A 22,878-nucleotide genomic window follows, 5' to 3' on the forward strand; every position below is an offset into this window, starting at 1 on the left:
TGGGGGGGGGGTCTTGCACTCACACAAGCTTCCGTGTTGTTTTTGCCAAGAAGGCGCACAGTAGACATGTCTGGATTCCAAAAGAGATTCTGCGAGTGTCTTTTATGTTTAGCTCAGAAGGGGCACCTTGCTATCACCTGGAAAGCTGTCGTGTCTGCTGGTTTAGGGGGTAGGAACAGCAAGGCTCGCTTTCTGTACGTGCTTAGAGTCACCACCAGTACTTGTGATGCTTGGATACCGCGACTGCAAAAGGGGCTCTCTGTACACGCTCGGGGGCATTGCTGCACCTGGAGACGCAGCCGTTACAGCCGTAACTTTCAGTGCATCTTCTGCCGCACTGCCGAGGAGGAAGCGCTCGTGAAAGGGGCGGCCCTCTGCGCACGTTCAGAGTTTCTCTGGGCAGGAAGGAGGGAATATCAGCTGCCAGGTGCTTTCTCTGCGCCCCGCAAGTGTGCCTTTTGCGTCGGGGGCGGGAGGCGGGCTGAGCGGACATCTGCTTCCAGGCGCTCGCCAGGCGCTCTCTGGCAATGCGCAGAGGCAGCGTTCGCGGCAAGCCCCCTTCCCCGGCCCTGGAGCTGCGCCGGGCGGCTTGCAGGACCACCCCGCCGGCTTAGTCCCTGCCCCTTCGTCTCCTCCTCCCTTCCGAGCCCGCCCCTCGGCTTGTCTTGGCCCGGGCCGGCTCCGTGCCAGCTTTCGCTTTCCGCTCCCGGAGGCGACGGCGGCGGCGGCAGCGGCGAGGGCGCAGCATGTGGAACGGCCGTGGCGCGGCGCGCCCGCTCCTCTGGGCGCTGCAGCTGGCGCTGGCGCAGGTGGGTAGCGCGCCTGGGGGGGCCGGGCCCCTTCCTCCCGGCCCCATCGCGCCGGGGCGCCTTCGTCCCCAGCCCGGCTCGTGGGGAGGCGCGGCGCCCCGCGCGGGCATCCAGGGCGCGCGGAGGCGGCGGGCGCGCCCCGGGTAGACTCGCGCTGGTCGGGGAGGCTCTGTCGCACCTGCCCTCGCGCTCCCGGTGCCCGGCGCTTAACGCCGCCGCACTCGGAGAAATCGCCATCACGGCTAAGAGCAGTATTTTTGCTGCGTTGCGTTTATACCGCGCTGTTCTTCCGTTCGCCTTGGTCCCGAGGTGGAGTGAGGGTCGCGCTTTCAGGTGGTTTTGGGCAGCTGCTTACGGCTTTCCCTTTAAGATAGCGTTATGGACGAACTTCGGGAGTCCTGCCGGGCTATTGAGGGGTGTATAAATTTGAAGTCAAAAATAAGCTTATTTTAATCCGGGTTGGGCAGAAAGTCGTTTTGGATCTCTTTCCTGGTCGCTCTCCGAGGATTTGTAGCTGGCTATGTATGTAGATTTTTCCTTTGCAATATCGAACCTTTTAACAAAAATACGCCCCCGTCCCCCGCACGCCATTATATCGCTGAACTGAAGGACGTTTAAGAAAGTAGTCAGGGCTGGATTCGTGCGTGGGTTGGGGCGGTTAGATCTGCTTAGTGGTGGCGCTCCTAAGACGCCCCTGGGCGCCGAATCCTTTGCCTCTAAGAGTATGCAGCATATTTATCGAGGTCTACTCAAGAGCAAGTCCCCTTGGGTTTCTGGCCGGCGGGAGGGGGGGTGTTTCCAGGTAAGAGTGCACGGGATTCCCTTCTAGAGAGAGGCACCAAGCTCTCAGCGTGAATTGTGTATTAGCTGTGCGGCAGAATTTTTAGCTTTTCTGCCCCAGGTGTCTGTGAATACCTTTTCCTGGGCGATGCCAAGATCTGGCAGAAAAAAGAAACCATTTCTTTGCCCTCGTGGTTTGTGTTTATCTGTTAGTTCCCCACTGTTTCCACCTTTTTCATCTTGAAACGAAACACACACACTTTAACCGGTTAAGGAACTGGGGTGTGTTCAGACAGCTTCCCTTCCCGTTCCCCTCCCAAAATAATAGTAATAACAATAAAAACTTCCTGATTTCCAGATGGGAGCCCTCTGTAATCTTTAAAAGACCAGTGTGCATTCTGGACTGGGACTGAGGATCTCTGGGTGCCTTTGGCCAGTAACAAACTCTAAGCCTAACCTTCCTCACAGGGTTGTTGTGAGGATGAAATGGAGAGGAGGGAGACCCTCGCAAGTTGCCCTGGGTTCCTTGCAAAGAAAGAAAGGCAGAATGTGAAGGTGGTGATGCTGTGCAGTTTGTTTTCCAGCTGGATCTTTTCTGTAGACAAGCAAAATTGCTCCCTTTCCTTCTGCTCCCATTTTCTAGGAAAGGGAGAGAGAGGGCGGGGGGGGGGGAAGGTGTCCCCCTGGCAACATTATATCTGGAGAAGAGTCATGGGGGTGTGTGTGTGTGTGTGTGTGTGTGTGTGAGAGAGAGAGAGAGAGAGAGAGAGAGAGAGAGAGAGAGAGAGAGAGAGGCCAGCTGGCCCCATGACCCCTTGGCCATGCTGTTGGTTGTGTCCCACAAACCTGGCCAGGTTGACCCACTGCCATGCAGAACACCTGGATTTTGGCCAACCTTTCCAAAGGAAAAGGAGCGCTGATTTGACCTGCTTTGAATTTGCTCTATCCTGTTCTGGTAGCCGCTGCACTCTGCCCCTCTGTGAGGGCCCAGGATGGTCTTCCAAGCAGTTAGAGGGACTTGGTCTGATCCAGTGCCATTCGGCGAACAGGTGTGCACTGACAGGGCCTGGGTATGTGGAAGTTACGAGGTGCCTCCCCTTCAAGTAATGAAGGCAGCAACTTAAAAACAGGAGAGAGAAGATGTTGAAAACACTGTGGATTAGCAAACAACCCCGGGCATGACTGGGGGTGGAGATGGCGCCGGCCCTTTGGTCATCTTTGGCATCATTTCCAAAATCTGTGCGCGTACCCAGGCATGGTATACAAGCTCTTATTCATTCATGAAGCTGAGTAAGAAATGCTCAAATTCCTTCCGAGTTGCACCTTGGGTCAACTCTTCCATTTCTTCTCCTTGTTCTGTAGCAGGAATGCATACTATTGACATATTATGGTGGGCATGGGGTGAGCGGAGCCGGCTGGAGTCGGGGGTCAGACTGGATGGCTTGGGAGGCCCCTGCTGACTCGCTCTGTTTCTGTGTTTCTAAATGTGTTGGGTGGGGGAGACCCATCTAATCATGTTTCTTTCTTTCACGTGCTCTTTCATTCCTCTTGTGGTGCTCCCACCCTTCAGGTTTTTATTTTAACCAGCCCTTTTCTAGCGCACTAGTTGCTGGGTAACTTCAGTAGAAGTAGCTCTTACCTTCATCCTTGCTTCGGTGGCATCCCAAGAACATCTGGTCAGCCAATCTGGAAAATGCGGTATCCAGACTGGGTCGGCCATTGGTTCAATATGGCGCAACTGCTGTGGGAGAGGTATTGGAGAAGCAGCTAGTGCTCATGTGCCGCTTGGCCATGCGCTTTGCACGGGAGCCATGGGGCGGCAGAGGTTAAACTTTCTGCTTCCCTGGAGGCCGCAACCCTGATCAGCCGGGGGACCACAGCGGCTCTTCATCAAAGCAAGACATGTCAGAAGATCCAACCGCTGATGGTCCACACCCTGTCTTTTCTGGTCCTGAGGTTTGCCAAGCAGAAGTACACGTGGTATTTATTTATTTATGTTTGGATTTCTATCCTGCCTTCTTCCTACAAAGGGCTCAAGGCAGCTGACATCATTCTCCTCCTCCATCTTATCCCCACAACAACAACCCTGTGAGGTAGGCTGGGCTGAGAGTCGGTGACTGGCCCAAAGTCACCCAGTTGGCTCCATGGCTGAGCGGGAACTCGAACCCGGATCGCCTGAGTCCCAGTCCCATGCTCTTCACCACGATGCCACGCTGGCTCTCTGCATAGATTCACACTGAAGCGGCGTGACACTCAAAGGTGCCACATACTCCTCATTCACCTGTGCAGAAGCATCTGCCAGGTGTCCAGGTGAGGGGTGGAGATGAGAAACAGGATCTGGCTGTCGGGCACAGCAGGGGAACCAGGCTAAATGTGAGCCCAGGGTTGCTTAGAAGGCACCCTGAGATAAAGCGTCCCTTGGGCCCAGCCACAGACCAGTGGGAGTGAATTTGGGCAGAAATGTGACAGGACAGGATGGAGAACATGCTTCCCAGTATCTCCGCATAGGGCTGAAAAAGTCCCCTTTCCAGAACCCTGGAGTGCCCTTTCCCACCTTCGTTGATGCAGGTTCACGTGCGGGCTCACAACTCCGCGGTACACCAGACACTTTGGAGAGATGCTGTTCTCGCTCAGATTTCCCAGTATTCGAAGGACAGATCCTGGAGTGCCTTCCCTTTCTTGAACCGTGAGGCGGTGTGGCCCCATAAGGCACAGGTGCAGCGTCTCAAGATGATCTGGAGTTCCCAGCCCAGCTCTGTGGAATTTCCCTGGTGGCCGCACACCTTCCCACCCCTCCAACACCAGCCTTTTGGGGGGTTTCCAAGCCTTGGTGTCGTTTCTCCCCTCCTCCCCCTTGTAAAAGATCGAAAAGCTTCTTTCTCTTAAGCCTTGATTTTGGACAGCCAGAGCGGGACCCTTGAATATGCTGACACTTTCCCCGTTATGGACCAAACCCTCTGCTTTTGTGAGCCGCCCCGAGGCTTCGGCGAATGGGGCGGCATAGCAATTTTCTAAATAAATAAATAAAGAGCTGCTTTGCAGTGACATCTAGCTTGCCTCTGACCTCCCGCGAAACACAATTGGTACCGCAATTCTTAGTTTCCTTCCATCCGTGCTTTGCCCGGTTGCTTTCAGGAGAGGCCTTCCTTGGGCCGTCATGGAACCTTATTCAGGATCCAGATTAATTTATTTCCGCTTCCCATTTTGTTGCCAAACATCTATTAAGGCGAAAGAGATGGGAGAGGGGCGCAATGTGTGGGTTTTCTTCCTGGCATCCTCTGACAGGAGGAGCCCACCTTGGTTGATGTTGTTTTCCTCTCTGCCAAGTTCTGAGCTGCTGCTCTCTGAAGAAACGAGAAAGGGCTTAGAAACATAGAAACAGAGTGAGTCAGAAGGGGACTCCCGGGCCATCTAGTCTGACCCCCGGCTCCAGCCGGCTCGCTCATGACATGCCCACCATGTTGACGTCCAGCCTATCCTTGGACACCCGCACCGATGGGGCCTCAACCACCTCCTGGGGAAGCCCATTCCATGCCCTCGGGGTCCTGACTGTCACGAAGTGCTTCCTGGCATCCAAATTGAGCCTTGGCTCCTGAGCTTGGCTCCTTTGGAAGACACGGCCCTTAATTCCTGCCATGTTTTTCTGAAAAATGAAAACTTGAATTCGCACTCACCCCTTCGTTCTGCCTAGCCCTAAGTTGCTCACTTTTATAAATCTGCCAGATATTTTTGTTCTTCACAAATGTGTGTGATTAAGTTGGATCTGATTTCCTCTGTTTCTTAAACTGCAAAGTTCATATTTCCACCTCTTTCTTTATTGCACATAAAAGCAACATTTCCTCAGAGCTGGTTCCCTGCAGATGTCTTGGGCTGCAGCCCCAACTGGGGATGCTGGGATTTGTAGTGCAGCACATCTGGAGTGCCCCGGAGTGGGAAAAGTTGGACTGGAGTGTAAGAGTAGGACAGGGGAAACTCCCCCCTCCCCCGTGGTGTGCATGCCCGTAAAGAAATCTTAATTCACCTGCAAACTCCACTGTATGGTCTTTGCGTTACTCCCTTATTACCTTTCACCTTGGCCAACCTTGAATGAAGACCAGGAGATGAATCATATTCAACTAGTAATTCAGTGCATGGAAGAAGCAAGCAAAATTCTCTGTGTTCTCCCCCCGCCCCCCCCACCCCGGCCCGGCATGGGTTGTATGGAGGCGGGATATGGCAAACAGATGAATTACAGGAAGTGTGACTCAAACCTTTCTCTAAAGTGCGACTCTCACGTTTATGGCTGTGTTTTGGAAAGCCGCTGAAGTAGCAGTGCAAAAATTCACCAGCACCCACTGTGATGAGTCAGGAGACAAACAGCTGAGGCCGGATAAGCTTCATAATGTCTGTAGCTCATCAGCTTTCGGGAGAAATGGAATAGTTTGTTTTGCAAATTTGAGGACAAAGACAGGTGAGGTTGTCTGCTCCTTGCTGACCCTCTGGAGAACATTGTCCGCAGCTCCCAGGGTTTGTTGGAAGGTAGCAAGGTTGAGTGGTTTGGTTCTGAACGTTGGCTAAAGGCCAATGGGCACCTGTCCTGTACCTGCCTGTCACCTTGCAGAGTGGATCCAAGCTCTTTCAGCAGTATCCGCTATTCTCCTCCTGGAGCGGGCAAGGAAAGCCAGCTTCTGCCAGCCCCTGCAGACAGAGAGCAAGAGGATGGGGCCTTCAGGACAGAAGGTGAGGCTCACGCTAGTTTTATCACATTTCGGAGCTTGTGAAATGATGTAATTAAGCATGTGGAAGCTGGGTAGGGGTTTTAATAAGGTCCCTAAGTCTGGAGCTGCTGCACCTCGGGGGATCGTCGCATGACAAGCAGGTCCAGTAAAGTCAGAACGTCATTGTGATGTTTCAACAAGTCTTATCCAATTTGCGACGATGCTGTTAATGAAATCCTCCAAAACATCCCATCCTTGACCTGCCTGCTTAGCTCTTCCACGTTTTTCCTGGATGGAGTCCGTCCATCGCATAGCTGGTCTTCATCTTCTCCTGCCTTCAGCTTTGCCCAGCGCGATTGCTTTCTCCAGGGAGCCTTGCCTTCTCACGGTATGTCCAAAGCATGATGGCTTCAGTGTGGCCATTTTTGCTGCTGGAAAAGCTCGGGCCTGGCCCGACCTACAACCTCTTTCTCTCAGCCCAGGGTCTTTGCAGACCCCTCCTCCAGCACCATGGTTCAAATGCATCCATTTTCTTCCAGTCAGAGTTAGAATAGGCCCATTAAAATCAACGGTGAGTTGATTGCAGTTCAGCCCAGATTCAACCCTTAGATGACCTTTCAGGGCCTTTCTGTGCTAGCAAGATTGCATTTAGCAGATTCATCATGGCTTCCCACAAAGCATCATGGGAGGTGAGGTTTGGCCAGGATGCTGAGATTTTGCTCAGAGTCCCTTTCCACTCCTCTGCTCCGCACCTGACCAAAGACAGAACCCTCCCCGGGAAGAGGGAATGGCGATTACGCCAAAGGAAGTGTTGCAGAGCAAAATACCAGATGCCTTTGGCATCCCTCCCGGTGCCGATCCCAGCTCTTTTCCCCTGTGGGTCAAGGAAATGGGGCTCAGATACACCTGACAACGCTTCTGCTGGGGACAGCTTGCAGTCTCTCCTGATCCCCTCTGGGCAAAGCAAGGGGCTCCCATGTTTGGGCTGGCCCACCTTTTACGGAGGACAATTCACTGATCCTTAATTCTAAGCACTTGGCTTTTCCTACATCAAAAGAGTTTGGGCTGCCCTGTAAGTTGTGTTGACAGCAAAAAGTGTCAAGCTGGGAAACGGTTCCAGCTTTCCTGCTTGGGAAAGGCCTGCGAACAAAGCCCTGCCTTCAGGACGGATCCTTTCCTTGAGGAGCCTCATGGGAAGCAAATCATTCTGACTTGCTAACTGCCCTGTGCTGTCCCTCCTTCCGCATTCGGTGTGTAATCCCAGGACCCCAAAAGTTTCCTCCACCTTCCTTTTGTTCTGACTTGGCTTTCCCACCATTCCAGATGGCATGTTTCTTGAGGTACCTCTGCAAAGGTGCAGGATGTAACTTCTACCTGTGGCCAGGTGAGAGAAACCCACATTGCAGGACCGCTCCCAGTTCAGGTGCAGGAAAGCTGATACGGGGCAGAGTCCTCGCATGGCTGCCCCATACCTATTTTCCCAGGCCTTTTTCGTTTTTGGGATCTCTCCAATGCCCCATGACTTCCTGAATCTCAGCACACTGCCAGCATCACACCGGCCTCTTAGGTTACTTCTTGGCTTCAGTGTCCTTCCCTGCCTCTGATGTCTCTTTTGTGACCTTCTTTGCATTGCAAGCGCCTTGCAACAGAGAACTGTTATTTGTTCAAAGCTACATGTATAGATAGCCACATACATAGATTGCACTCTGCGAATATCAATCCTCATGATATATAATGCCTGAAAGCGTCACCGACTCCCCTGGCAAAGAAAATCAGGAGCTAGCTGCACCATTCTTTCTTCCTGGACTGAGATCGTAAGAAAGGTGCTTTCTTCCCCTGGGTGTCTTAGCAAAGGGCCCACCTGGGCATGGCATCTGAACCTTTAAAGCTGTGCTCTGGATCTTCAGAGCGGCCCCGATTTCTGTCACCTGCCTTGATACAAGCCTGCATCTCACCTCCAGACTTGCAGCTCCTGAGAGTCCTGAAGAGTTCTCCTTTAGTGGGCTCAAGTGTTGAATGAAGGCATCAGCCTTTTCAACCAGAAGAGAGCTCGCCATATCTCCTTCCGCAGTCCATGCACTGTGTTCCTTAGTCCAGAGTCCAAAATTGCTTAACAGAATCACAGTCACCTGATGCACACCTGTCATCTCGCAGCCTACCTGTTCTGGCAGAAGCCTCTCCAGGTTGCACTGTGTCTGGGCCATTACAGGAAGAAAGGCCACGACAACGAGATGAGCCAGCGTTTCGGCTGAACAGATATCGGGGGTTCGGCTGAACTCCTTCCAAGCTGGGCCAGGCCTCTTACTCTGGGGGAAACAGGAGTGGGGCGGAGTAAGCAGTGAGAGCTGAATGTGGGGCAGGTTAGCAGGATTGTGTGTCTGGAGCTCTGCAGTGGTCGTTCTGGCATGCACCTGCCTTTTGTGCGATCCCTGTGGCCCAATTCTGGTGGGTGCATGGTCCTCCTTAGCCTCAGGGCTTGTGCTGGGCTAGTGGAAGGTAAAGAGATGTGGGAGGAAACTGTGGGGTTTCTGGCTGTCTAGTGTCTCGCATGTCTTAAAAACCCACAAATTTACTGTGACATAATAAGCTTTCACAGGTGGGAATCCACTGCTCAGAACACATTGAAAGACGGTGCTTTTCATGTAACTGGAGAAAAATGGCACTTGTGGAAAGAAAGGTGGAAAAGCCCTAAAGCTCTTTGGTGCTTTCCTTCCCCTGATCCATATACATTTGTATCCATGGAGGTGCCCTTAGGAGATGGGGTCCCTGAGAGACACACCTCGCCCCGGGGAAGCTGAATCCATGAAAATGCGTCAAAGGAGCCATCTCTTGGTTTATTAAGTATAATTGAATTTTAACTGCCAGAAAAGGGGAGAGGAACTTGTAGGATCAACCATTGCAGAGACCAAACCAATGTGGCTGGCTTTAAGTACTACTGTGCACCTTAAGTGGGGGGGGGGGGGCAGGGGGTGGTAATGCTTATGTTGCCCTTTTGTATCCCTATCAGCTTTCATTCTGAGCTGTCAGGGGTCTGTCTGTGGTGCTGAATCCCATCCTCCAAACAGTTCAAAATCCTGGAGGACTATAGAAAGCTGCTATAAAGCTCAGAAAAACAAGCTGCAGTTTTGTTGCAGAGGGAAATGGGATTAGTGGGTGGGAAAACATGTTTAGGATGGCATCATATGGACTGTGTAATCCTAAATATATATTGCTTTTATTTATTTATTCAAATTATATGCTGTCCCACTAACCATAGGCTCTCTGGGTGGCATACATCCTATTTAAAATCCATAAACAGCACAAGAACAAAACAATACAGAACATGACAATCCACAGTTACAAAAGACCAATAGCAGTAAATCATAAGCTATCAAAATTAAACCAAGATAAGCAAAATAGAAATAATAAATTAATAAATAGAATGGATATCTAAAACTCCAAAATTAAGACAAGAACCATTACAATTTAGTTTATACCAATATCTAGCATTTAAAAAAACATATTGGCAGCAGCATGTAATAACATAAAAATTAAAAGTCATAGTGACTACAGAGAGATTTAGTTCCACTTAAGTGTTTGTAGAAGTTCTGTCTTCCTCTTTGGAAGATGGAGGTTCGGCCTGTTTCTCCACCCGGAAGATAACGCCACTGTTCGAATCTACAGAGGAACTGGGGGAGCACAGGCTTCAGTCATTTAAAAACCAGACAGCCAAAAACTAGGGCAGCCGTGCTTGCCCATGAGAAATTATACCCAAAATCCACAGTGAGGCAGTCCTGTTATTACGAAGTCCGTTAGGGGGGTGAACAAATTATCAGGCGCTTTGTCCTGGGTACTTCCATGTTGGTGAAGCGTAATATTGAACATTAGGTGTAGATTTCGGGATTACAAGAAGTTAGAAACTAAGAAATGTTTAAGTGATTGAATCCTGAAGCTAGCAAAGTTTAAGTATTAGAAAGAAAGAAAGAAAGGGGTTCGATTAGCAATGGTCCCCTCTCTCTGCCCCTACAGATCAGGGGACGCTGGTCAGTTCCAGTTATGGGGCTTGCCGGTGGTTGGGGTGGGGCGGAATGAGTGACGATTACTCACGCGGTAAATCCCACTGTGTTTGAGGGGGGTGTGCAAAATGTCATCTTGCGTGTCATTTTGCAGCCTTGAAGCATGCGTGATTTAGTCCACAATACTGTGCCAAAAACCTTCCTGCCCCATGTGCCACATTCTGTTTGCAGTGATGTGGCACATGCTCAGTGTGGCACCCAGCGCCTGGATCCTCCCCATCTGGATCGGGGCCGGAATAGCCAAGGAAAAGCGTGGGTGTGCCAAGCACATGTTTGAAGTCACCACAATCTGGGTCATTGCACAACTCTGTCCTGAAACTACACCAGAAATGCATTAGTTTTCCTTCAATAAAAGCTACAGGATAGAGATTTTTTAATTATGGACATATTTATTGGACTGACATTATGTAAATCAGCATATGAAAACACATGTTGTGCTTTTGGGTTTTTTTTAAAGTCCAATGGGCCTCTTTAGTTCCCCTCCATCATGCTGTTGGCTCCAAAAAAGTACTCATCTCTAAGAAGCTTCCTCCCATTGTTTATTGTAATTTTAGGGAGGAGAGGAGGGGAAAGATAGGAAATGACACATTTTTAAAAGAAATTCAAATCAAGGGCACACCTTAATCTCAAAGAGGATTTTTTTGTTGGGTGGGGAGAGCGGGTACTTAAATAGTCCCCAATTATTACGATAAACTTTAATCTCACATCAGCACAATCTAAAGGGGGGAAAACCCTCTTTCAACCAGCCGCTTAAAGAAACACACAGGATCCAGTGCAAATAGAAATTATCTGTTTGCTGCTGAGAAATGTGCACCGTTGGTCCCAGGAGTATTTCTTCTGGAAGGTATTCCAAAGTCACTCCTCTTCTTACAGGAGTGCAGCAAAGGATTGGTCCGGATCGTCTTATACACACGCACGCTGCCCCGCAACAGGGGGTACCAGCCCCCGTCCTGACGGGTCCCCAGTCCCCATGCAACATGAAATGGAGGCCTGTGTCTTTTGACCTTAAGAAAGGGGGTCTGAAGGAGGCGCCAAGACCTGTGAGTGGGCTTTCCCCACATGCGTGGAATTTGGGGCATGAGTGGGACGGCTCCAGAAAACCCCTTAAAGAGGAAGAATGCTCTCGCAGAAGAACAGGTTTCAGAATGAGTGATGGGTGGGCTGCCTTTGAGCTTGTCACGGGCTGGTCTGCGAGCTGTTTCCCCGTCCGTCCGTCCGTCCGAGCGGCTGGCTTCGGCTGCCGCTTCCTCTTCAGAATGCTGGCTGGCCATTTCTTTCTCTTCACCCGAAAGCACGCCTGCCGCTCGAAAGTGCCGCGTCGTCGCCCTGCTTTTGCAAGATTCTGCTGGCGAGTGCAGCCCTCTCGGAAACACTCGACTTTTCCACAGCTGCAGCTTCTGATGTCAGAACGTGGGAGGCCCCGTCACTGTGGCTTTCTCAGTGAGCAGGTGTGATCGCCTTTTTCCATCCCCATCTAAACGCTCTGGCTTCCTCGCAACCTTTTCCTGGGGCCTTGAGGTCTGCCGCAGGAGATCGGGCAAGGTGGACACACGTGCTGGTGGAACTTCCTTTTGCAGGGCTTGTGCAGGGGTGTCCTTTGCTGCCCGGGGTCCAGGCAGTGGTGTGCCAAATTTGTTTCAGGGGGTGGACGTAATGGATTTATAACCCCCCCTCCACCTCTCGAAGTGGTGATGGGCATTGCTTCTCTGAGTTCAGGCTGGCAGAACCAGCCCTGAGACACCAAGGGGCTTTTCGGCACATCCTGCTGAATGGAGCCTCGCAACTCTGTCCAAAAGGGCCCCCATCTGCCAAATGCGTGTGGGCCACTTCGCGTAAGAGCTCTGCTGGGCCACACCAAGGCCTTCTCTGGGTTAGCATCCTGCTTCCTGCAGTGACCAACCCGATCTTTACAGGTGACCCCGGAAGAGAGCAAACTGAGAGCAACATTCACATTTTTCAGCAGTTGATTGTTCTGGGGCTGATCCTGCAGGCAGTGTCTCACCGTCAGTGGGAAGAGCCATTGACAGGCCTGGTGTCCAGGGTTGGCGTTGCTGGGCGCTTGCCAAGGTCCTCACCTTTGTGGGGGGCCCAGTGCTGACGCAACAACACTTCAGGATCCGCTCTTCTTCTTGCCGTCACGGCCGTCCATGCCCTGTGCTGGGCCTGCAGACCGGGCCCAGAGGTGAGATCAGATGCGGTGGCAGCCCTGGCGGAAGGTCTGTCTGTGGAGCACGGGAGCTACGGCTCAACCCAGAGACTTCCCCCAGTATCCACGCCTGCATGCATCTCCCTCTTCATACAGGTCAGGAACTGGGCTCCCTCCTCCGTCCCTCCAAACAACAGGCAGGGCTTTCGCAGGAAAACACTTTCTTTCTAACGTACAGCCAGCAAACTCTAGCCAACCGAGGAAGAGTCTCTGAGCATGCACAGAGTGATTTAGAAACATTGAAACAGAGCGAGTCAGAAGGTCATCTAGTCTGACCCCCAGCTCCAGCCGGCTCTGCTCATGACATGCCCACCATTTGTCGAACCCAAATGAGAAGGTATTTCTAGGAAGCCTCCTTTTCTGTGTGTGTCCCTTCAGAGAAGGGCACGCTTCCTAGATCTGTGCAGGCCCTTAGCCCTTCTCTCCTGATGCCGCGTCGTGGGGTCTGGAGCAGGCTCAGCTTGCTCCTCCCCACGGCCCTTCCAAACCCCATCGGTACCCAAGGCTGCCTGAGGACAGCAGCCTTAGTGTCCCTCCTCCGGCATCTCTGTGTGCACAGACCGCGATTCCCAGCCCTGGCTCTCCTCATCCAAAGAGCTGGTGCCCCCTTGTCCCCGGGAATCACGCCAAGAATAACTGCCTCCATCATTCCCAGCATCCCCCTTGTATCCCCTCCGTCTGCCCCTCCCTGTGCCGCTGTGCATCCACCCAGAGCGGCTGAAGTTCCGTCCACAGCAACCCGCCTTTGAGGAAGGAGGTTTGGTGGTGCGAGATGGCTGCAGGCCACAGCGTCTGCCACGGCCACTTTGCAATGTGGAAAGCATGTTGTTGAAAGCGGCCATTTCCTCCAAGCAGCTGATGTTGCACCGAAGGAACGTGCCAACTTGCCACATTCTCGCACACAGCCGACTCAGTAACGATTTCAGCAGTTCGTTCCTCTTCTTGGCGATGACAGAACTGCAGTTCTGGAGGGGAATGAAGGCGTTCTGGTTGGTTTCTTAGCACCTTCCCAAAACTAAAAGCACAGGGTATGTGCTAGCAAAGAAAGTCAATGCAGTGTAACACCAGTAAGAGCTTGGTGTTGTGGACAGTGCTCCAAGAGAGAGCTTCGCTCATTTTGGAGTTACTTTATCAGCACTGCAAAATGCAGAGATTGAAATTTCACTTCCGGGACTTATTTCGACATAAGGTCAAACCAGGTCCACAAATATTCAAGGACTTGCCCAGCAAAATGAAAGAAGAAATCATGGCTGAGGAGCTATGGAACTAGTAAGATGATTTATTTATTTTTATTTATTTATTTAAAACATTTCTATGCCGCCCCCATCGCAACGAAGCCTTGGGGCAGCTCACAGCATAATTAAAACATATAAATAATACCATTAGAGATTAAAAAGCCCGGTAGCATCTCGGCTTAAAATTTTAAAATCCTATAAATACCATAATAAATGAACAATTAAAATAAGTTTTAAATAAAAAGGTCTTGGTCTGGTGCCAAAAAACAAATAGCGATGGCGCCAGAGGGCATTCCATAGGTGGGGCGCCACCGCAGAGAAAGCGGTGTATTTAAGTGATACTTCTGGCGATTTGTCTTAAGAACAGGAATAAAGGACTTGTTGGAGCAGAGCAAAGGATTCTTGGGAAGAACTCCAGGAGGCAGCAGGCTTGCGCTGGTGTACCAGAAACCGGCCAGTGACTATAGGCTTCCTCCTTTCCACTTCTGCTATGCATAATACCAGAAGAGAAGCACACTCTTCAGCTGTATTTATCTAGTAGAGTATGTAGCAGATAAGTGGTTAATGAATAACCTCACCCACGTGACACTTTTTAATGTGGTCTGCTATTGTTCTCTCCTGCCTGAGCTGAAGATCTCTAGATGAGTCTTCCGGCACGGTTTCTGCCAAGCCGATTGATGGGGATGTGGGGCAGAGGTCTGTGCATCCCTCTCCTCTGCCCAAACCACAGAAGGCAGTCCTAAATGCGCTTTGGTTGGCACCACTGCATCTCTGAACAAGCCCCCTCTCCCCATTCTGCTTGGTGATGGTTTCCTGCATCTGGAAATGGTTTCTCCCAGGTCAGCAAGTATTGTGCTTTTCCTATTGCTTGCTGCCTTTTCCGGTACGACAGTTGTAGAAGCTGGTGACCCATGAACTCAGACCTTCAAGGAGCTCTTCTCGCTTCTTGATGCTGTGGTAGAAATCCATCATCAGTCGGATGGTTTTTCTGTGTCATCGCTAGGAAGCTGAATGATTGTAACGGGCCGGCCTGTTTATTCGTGTGGCGCAGTGTTGTGCGTTCAGTCTTCTGAAAGCCCCTAGAGGCTTCATGGAGAGGTTTCAGCCAGCACTTGGTGTGCATCAGAAACGGAGCTGGAAGAGGCCTTACCTGGTCCGTCCCTGCAGAAGCTGCGGTCTCCTTGGGACCCCCTGCAAGTTCAGTAACCGGTGAGAGCAGCAGCAGCAGCTGAAGGGCGTGTGCCATCAGGACATACCACATCCACCTTGCAGGTGGCCCTGGTTCTAATCCCCACCCAGCCGTGGAGTTCACTAGTGATCCTGGGCCAGTCGTGGGCTCTCAGGCTAACCTACCTCACAGGGTTGCTTTGAAGACCAGTTGGAGACCTCATCCGCCATTCGCTTGGTGAACCTTCAGAGCCTCAAGCCAAGGCAGCGCAGCGAGGCTCTGTCCTCCTCCGTGCCCACAAATGCCAAGTCCCTTGTTTCCCTCCCGAAAGGTCAGTCCGGTCAGTCCAAAGCGCTTTGTGCATCCAAAGCTTCAATCAGGTGGAATTGTCCAGAAGTGTCCAGAAGAATGTCCAGGAAGCAAGCCAAAAATCTAGGCATCCGATTAATCTTAAATAAAGCTGAAGATGCCAGTAACAATTCCTGTCATTTTCTGGGAAGGGTCAGCTCTGGCCAAGTTCATTTACGGCCAGCTGGAGATTATTCAGGCCAGCGTGGTGTCCCGGGGGAGGCTCCATGCCGCGTGAACTTGGCTGGATCCCTCAAGTCCTCCTCTCTCCTACGGCGTGAATTCAGCTGCTGCCCTTGAATTCCAGGGACGGCCCAGGAGGGCCTTGGCTGGCCCTCTAATGGGAGGGCGTTGGCTGTAGCCTCAGCACTGGCTCTGATGGGCGTCTGTGGCCCGTGCTGTCCTCATCCAAACCGTCTTTCCTTAGGTAGGCAGGACACCCTCCTCCTCTGGCTTGCTGTGGGCTTCTTAGAAGGAGGCGGAGAGGAATAGCTGCTGCAAAGAGCCCCACTGGCCCAGGTGGGCGAACAGGGCCAGTCAGACCCTCTGAAGGCCCTCCCGGCCCGTTGGTGCTGTAGCAAAAGCCACAAGAGGGGCGCCAAGTGTTGAAAGCGGCCAGCAGGGTCCTCTGGAGCACTGGCCGTGGAGGAGCATCTCGGTGGATGGGAGGGGAGCGCGCCATCTGCCGCTCGCCCATTTCTGCCCTCCGAGGTGGGGATCCGTGCTGCTTCTGGGGCAGGCCAGCCTGGCACGGGCCAGGGAGCCCAGACAGGAGCTGTGCTGCAGGTCCCGCGTGGCGAGTCCTCCCCTCCGCTCTCTGAGGGCTATTTGCAGCTGCGAGCACAACAAGGGAGTCACCGCCGCAGACTGGCTTTCTCCCAGGAGCCGTACCCAGACAAGAGTCATGCCTTCCTGTTTTTTGCTTTGCTAATGGCCTGGCTCTGTGTTTAATTCCTTGTTCAATAAAGTACAAAGTGACGGAGGTAAGCCAGGGCTTATTAATAAGATTTTAACCCCAAGGGGTAAAATTCACAGAGGTTTCAAGTCTTGCCAGCACCTGCACATGGGCCAGATAGTCTGAAGATTCAGACTATCTCGCCCTGGAAATCTGACCCGGTGTTTGTGAACAGATGCACATGGAAGTTGTAGCAGAGACTGACTCTGGTTACTGCTAGTGAAACTCCAGGGTGGTGGTGTTACTATTGCCATTAATTGGTTAATTTTACTTTACTCTGAGACCACGCAACAGCCAAAACTCTCTGGGCAGTTTGTCCTAGCATGTACATTGCAATACTCACTAGAATCCCGACGCTTGGGAACATCGGGAGAAAAAATCCTTCTCCTGCCACTTTTCCTCTTGGAAGGAACCCAAGGCAGCTTAAGAGGTTCTTCTCCTCTCTGTTTCATCCTCACAACAACAACCCTGTGAGGGAGGCTAAGCTGAGCATTTGTGCCTTGCCCCAAGTCACCTGGTGAGCTTCATGGCTGAGTGGGGACTAGAACTAAGAAGAGTCTCTGCCCCAAATCTTAAGGGACGGGCGGGCACATACGGAAGGAGGCGCTCTTATGTTGTTTTAACGTAAGTGGTTTAGATATAGATCATCCTTTCTTCTTTTCTTTGACTAACTGTACCTGTAGAACTTCTGACATGAATGAAGAGAAATATTACTGTTTTCTGTTACTCTGTTACTGTTTTGGCGCAAGGCAAAAACATTTCTGTTGAATATCTTTGTTTAGTCATTGATCCTGCCTCCCTTCTCATGGCTTGCTTTGTTGTGATTTAGTTAAGTTTTAAACTGCGATAATGAAGTTTTATTCTCTATTGTTACATGTATTTTTTTTTGTAGGCCCCCTTGAGACTTCAGTAGTAGGCTGCATATAAATGGAAGTATAAAAAAAACAAATAGCACCCACCTCAGCTCAGTTCAGTATTGGTTTGGCAATCACAGAATCATAGAATAGTAGAGTTGGAAGGGACCACGAAGGCCATCAAGTCCACCCGCTGCTGTTGCAGGACACCAAGTCACACCATCCCACTCAGAGGGCTGCCCAGGTTCTTCTTGAATCCCTCCAGTGTGGGAGAGCCCCCCACCTCTCCAGGCAGCTGGTCCCACTGTCATAGAATCATAGAATAGTAGAGTTGGAAGGGGCCATGGAGGCCATCAAGTCCACCCCCTGCTGGTGCAGGACAGCAGGTCACACCATCCCACTCAGGTGGCTGCCCAGGTTCTTCTTGAATCCCTCCAGTGTGGGAGAGCCCCCCACCTCTCCAGGCAGCTGCTCCCACTGCCGTGTTGCTCTGAATGACAAGCTTTTACTGCAAAGGCAACCTTGTCTCTTTTATGTCTGCAGGCGTACCTTCTCCCATATACTCCCCAGAACCGGGAAGAATGCAAGAATCCACACAAGGAACACTTCGTGGAGGCCATCAATAAATGTTGCAGCTTGTGTCCTCCAGGTAATGTGTCGTTTCGACGTGCCGCCAAGACATCTCCAACTCAGGGTGTCCCTACGAGTGGAAGAAAGCCCCCCAAAAGCCCCACTCAGCTTTTCCAAGTTCAAGGCTGCGGCTTCCTCGATGCAGTCCAGCCGTCCGTATTTGGCCTTCCTTTCCTTCTTCTGCCTTCCACTTTCCCAGCACGAAGGTCTTCTCCAGGGAGTCTTCTGGCCTTCTCGGAATGTGCCTCAGTTTTGTCCGTTTTGTTTCTAGGGAAAGCTCTGGCTTGACTGGATCCAGAAGCCCCTTGTTGTTGTTCGATTTTTGGTCAGGTCAGGGTGTTCCCAAAGCTGTGTTCGTGTGGCCCACTTGATCGGTGGCCCTGTTTTAATCAGCCTGGAAAACCCATCAACGGTCGCTCTAAACCATTGATTGAAAAAGTAGCAGAAGACAAATACCAAGGGAAGGAGAGGTCAGAAGCGAAGGGGAGGAGAGCCGGGGCAGGAGCTGGAATGGGCTGGAAACGTCCAGAGACGTGAGCGCCCTGGCCTCTTCCTCCACACCTTGAATGGAGATGCGGCAGCGCCTGCCCCACCCTTGGCCATTGCGAAGTTGCCGCGAGGCGCATCTGTTGGACTTCGCTGCAGAGAACTCTGCGCACAGTGCCAAGAAAATGAGGTGGATGGTTTGCTGGAGAGCAAAGAGAGGCTGGTGCTTGGCAGGAAGTGTGTGTGTGTGCTGGGGTGGGGTGGGGTGGGGTGGGGGCTAGTCTAGCCAGCCCTAGGACCCCTGCCATGCATTCGTTCAGTGGAGGGTTGAATTCACCCCCCCTTGCCATTCTCGAGCTTCAGCAGCTGCCAGCAAGCAGCTTCTTGGTGTTGCGGCCACTTGCCTACAGGCAGTGAAACCGTCCTGGATTTTGTTGTCTGCAGATTTTGCCCCCTGCAGTGTAGCCTTTCCGTTATAAATGCCGGATGAGTTAGAATGGATGTAGCTTGAGCGGTGAAAGTCCACCCAGCACCTCCTCAACTCGCGGGAGGTTCCTTTTTTCAAGAAAGAATTCCTGATTTTTTTAGCCTTGACAGGTACGCTCTTAACTGCGTAACTTGAGTGAAATTTGACATTACACTAGCCTGTTAATTAATATAAAATGCATGCAGGTCTATATAATGGTTTCCAAATAAACAAATCAAGCAAGCAAGCAAGCAAGCAAGCTCCAGTGTGGAAATGAGCCAGAACAAATTTAAAAGTCCAAAAAGGAGAATTCGAGCAAAATCAAGCTGGACAGACCCTTTCCTAATCAGCAGCCTGCATTCTGGACGGATATCCCTCCAAGGGCTGTGTGTGGATGAGAGGAAAAGAGAAGCAACCGAGTCCATTGCCAGTTCTTTTCCATGGATATATCTGCAGCCCGTCTTAATGCCCCTTTCTCACAGCTCGGGATCCTGGGATCCTCCCCCCTGGCTTAGAATCAGTTCTGCTCTCAGTCACAGCTCAGGTAGAAGCATCCTGGGGCCCTTCTGATGTTTCCTGCCATTCCCGGGAGTCCTTGCAGACCTGCATCCTCACATGCAATGAGGGGAAAGTTCCATCAAGTGGGAAAGACGGCTGATGCCGGCACGTGTCCCCAAGGGCTGCTGCCAGACTTCAGAGGAACCGGAATCGGGATGTGAAGCAGAACTGTGGGGAGCTTGGGAAGGTGGGCCAAGCTGGGACACTGAGATGGGAGAAGCGGAGCAGGATCAGCAGGAAAGAGGAGTGGTGCTCATTTTCAGAAAGCTGCAGAAAGGGATGGGGCCCAGGCATGCTGCTAAGGAGAGTTCCTGGAGGTGGATGCTAGACTGGGTTCAACAAGCCTCTCTGCACATGCTCAGAGAGTCATTCTGGGTGTTTTGAGCTGGTTGGTCCATAAAGAACACTTCACAAGGAAAGGGTCTGTGGCTTTGAATGCGCAAAGAAGGAGCCTCAGCGCCTGGCAAAGCTGCCCTCAGGTTTTCCCAACGCAGGCCGCAGGCTCCTTGAGATCGAAGGGTTTCTGGGTCACTTCTTGTTTCTTTCTGTTGTGAGCTTCTGAGCCTCTTGCTCCGGTTACCAAGTCCTGACTTGAAGCAGCAGGAAACTGAAGGGAACAACGGAAAGAGACCCACTTCTGCAAAGTGCCAAATGGCAAGCAAGATTGTTTGGTTTCCTGTCTTCTAATTGCACAGGAACGTGTCTTCCAGAAAGGTCTTGAGAGAATGCTCTTTTCCTTGGAAGTTGGAGGGGAAAGTCTTTTGGTTACATTTCCCATTGACCTCTGACCAATGTGATTCTGTAAATGCTGCATGGAAAGGATGAGTGGCACTGAGAGAATGCATACCCGACTTTATTAAAATTGTGCATGAAGATGCTAGGAGCTGCATGCAGAATCAAGGCCCTGATCACCAGTCAGTTTCCTCTGCTATAATGCCTCGTCAACCACACCCCAAATGGGAGCATTTGCACCCATTCTCTACTCCCTGCAGAGTAAAGACTTTTGGTTTAAAAAAAAAAAGGTATTTCTGCACTAAATTACAGTTGCTTCCCTCTCCGATAATTTCAAAACAAACCCAGAAAACAAATGCAAAATAGTGGAAATACGATGTTGCTCATCAAGCTGCATGTGAATATGTCCTTTCAAAACAGCGATGCTTTTTTTCACTGACGCAATCCATCCCATGGCAGATTTCGGGGAAGAGTAAATTTTCCAGATTCATCATTCCTCTTGCCTGATTCATGCTTTTCACTGCAGCCAGAGCAAATGCGCTGACTGAAAAGTAGGGATTTATTTATTTTGTTTCTAAAAATTGTCAAAGGAGGCCTAGAAATATTAAAAAAAACCAAGTAGCTATAAACATTTTACACTCTACCCCTTTAAAAATAAAAGAGAAAGAAGGCAGCTATGTGTTCAGGGGTTGGGGAGCGGAAAATGCACTGAGCATCCAATGCGTGAAAAAATTAAAATGTTGACTTGGTGTCTTGGCGTATGCTCTCGCTGCTGTGAACACATGGCCTGCTGTTATTTTCTGCACTCTGTGGAGGAAGAAATATAGCCAACTTTCTTCTGGACAAGGAAAAAATTTCCTACAGTGTCTTGGAGGGTGGATCTCCCATAACAGTTGCAATAGGGCAGTTTGTTTTTTTAAGCAATTTTGTTTTCCTTCTTTTTTCTTTTTCCTGTTGCTGCATGTTGTGGCAGCAACTCTGCTGGTCAACAGGTCACCCTGGGGAAAATTCTGCAGAAGGCCCTCTTTTTAAATTCTGAAATTCTCCAAAAAATGTCCCCGGAGAAATATCTGGTCAGACTTCCCACCCCCTCTGCCCCAAATATTCTTTAAGAGCAAAGAATTAGTTCGGCTTCAGCAGCCGTCTGGATTGCGGACAGCAATATGGAGAGCTGTGGGTTTAAATGCTGTTTTATCTGCATTTGAGAATTTGCAGTTGCTGTTGAGTAGGAAGAATTCACATTTAACTGCCTCCTCCTCTCGGTGGGAATGACTTCTCCAGTTCAACACCGGCTTCCAGCCTGGCTTGTGACTTGGTGTGTACCACCCAACAGTCCACTGTGGTAACAAGCCGTGGTGGGCTGAGGCCTCACGTGAATCCAGACTGTTTCTCCCGGGATGGGTTGTCCGTGGGCTACAAGACCCTCTGGCAGCCCATGCGTCCCTCGTTGGAGTCGTCGGAACCAGGCGGGCTGACTCCATCCCACGTACCAGGAAGCAGCTCGTGAGTGACTTGGCGGGCATGGCAGCCCCCCTTTGCAGAGCTCACCTGGGTCCCCACGATTTGCGGCTGCCTTGCCGATACCCACGTGGCACTTTGGGGTGACTGGCCCTGGCTGGGTGTCCCCCACGCTGATCGCTAGCCCGGTCCACTCACAGTGGCTTTTCTCGAACTTCAGCCCTGGCTGGACAGCCGGTTCTCCAATCCTTGTTTTGACAGCCAGCGATAACACTGCAAAGTGTCCAAGTGGCACGTTGGAAGGGTTTTCTGTGGTTGGAAACCGATGATGCTGATGCTGATGACAGAAGCTAAGCAGGGTTGGGTGGAGAACTGGATGGATGACTTGAGTCCTGCATTGAGGAGGCAGTTGGACCCGATGGTCTGCTCGGCCTCTTCGACTGTATGATGGTTCTGTGATAACGCAAAAAGCACCCAAACTGTGCGCAAGTATTTTCATAATGTTATAATTGTGTTTGTTTATTTTTGGACCACTGGTACACATTCGGGGGTCTGCAAATTGGGAGGCTCAGTTGGGTAATGTCCTGAGGAGGGACCTGTTGTGAAGAAGTGGCAGGAAGCAGCCTGGGCATTGACCCAGAGAGGCTCCAGACAAGGTTTTGGGTCCTTTTGGGTCCTTTTGTCTAGATAGCTGTCAAAAGGCGAGCTGTCAAGGGAAGGGCAAGCCGTGACCGATTCACATTCGTGAAAATCAGTCATGAATGTGGAGGATCTTACTTGGTCCTGTAACTGGACCTGCTGAAAGTATGTGGCAATATATCCCCCCTTCACGGCTAGATCTTAATTCCCCTCTCCACTGCATTTCCTTTCCTCTTCCTATCTGCTTGAGAAAAGTGCGAAGGTGCAGCCCATCCCTTTTGCTGGGAGAAAGCAGTTTTGACAGCGACAGTCGTTTTTTGACGTATCACAACTTCGCCACAAAGATCAGAGGCAGCTTTGCTTTCCTTTGACAGAGTGCCTTTGGACAGCTGTCAAGGGAATGTGATGTACAAACCCCTCACCCCGATTGATGCAACTCTACTGCAGTTTCCTATCCCTGTTCCAGATTTTATTTTGATACTGCCCTCCATGCCAAAGCCGGGTGCCTTTCTTAACCTCCAGATGTGTTGGGCTGTACCCAGGCTGGCTGGGAGGCCGACACACCTGGAAGGCTGCAGTAGAACAGTGGCTATGCCAGATGAATTGTTTGGGCCAAGGAGGAAGGTGTAAAGCAACAGTTATAGAAATCTGCCCTCTTCCATTCACTACGGCACCCGCTCTGGATTTGCCCTTTGGGGTGCTGTGGAGCACTGAAGACAGACCCATGGCGGGTTCTTCCTGGGGGCTGCCCCAGTGACTCAGGTGCCGCACAGGAGAGGTGCTCGGGCAGGTTCTGTAGGAC

The 22,878-nt window shown here is 51.2% G+C and overlaps 1 protein-coding gene across 2 annotated transcripts in view; it reads left to right on the forward strand.

The window, feature by feature from the left end:
• Positions 1–697: 697 nt before the first annotated feature.
• TNFRSF1B (TNF receptor superfamily member 1B) overlaps positions 698–22,878 on the forward strand; it is a 38,891-nt gene continuing 16,710 nt past the window's right edge. Inside the window, exons 1-2 of one of the 2 annotated variants that reach the window (XM_044452266.1) lie at positions 698–809; positions 17,651–17,756. In XM_044452266.1, the coding sequence (XP_044308201.1) occupies positions 747–809; positions 17,651–17,756 (169 nt within the window). In that variant the 5' untranslated portion in view covers positions 698–746. Of the gene's footprint in view, positions 810–5,073; positions 11,790–17,650; positions 17,757–22,878 lie in introns of those variants that run through there. The other variant, XM_044452265.1, reaches the window with a different exon arrangement.

The sequence above is a fragment of the Varanus komodoensis genome, unplaced genomic scaffold (genome assembly GCF_004798865.1).
Source record: "Varanus komodoensis strain SLA01 unplaced genomic scaffold, ASM479886v1 scaffold71, whole genome shotgun sequence".
NCBI classification, from domain to species: Eukaryota; Metazoa; Chordata; class Lepidosauria; order Squamata; family Varanidae; genus Varanus; species Varanus komodoensis.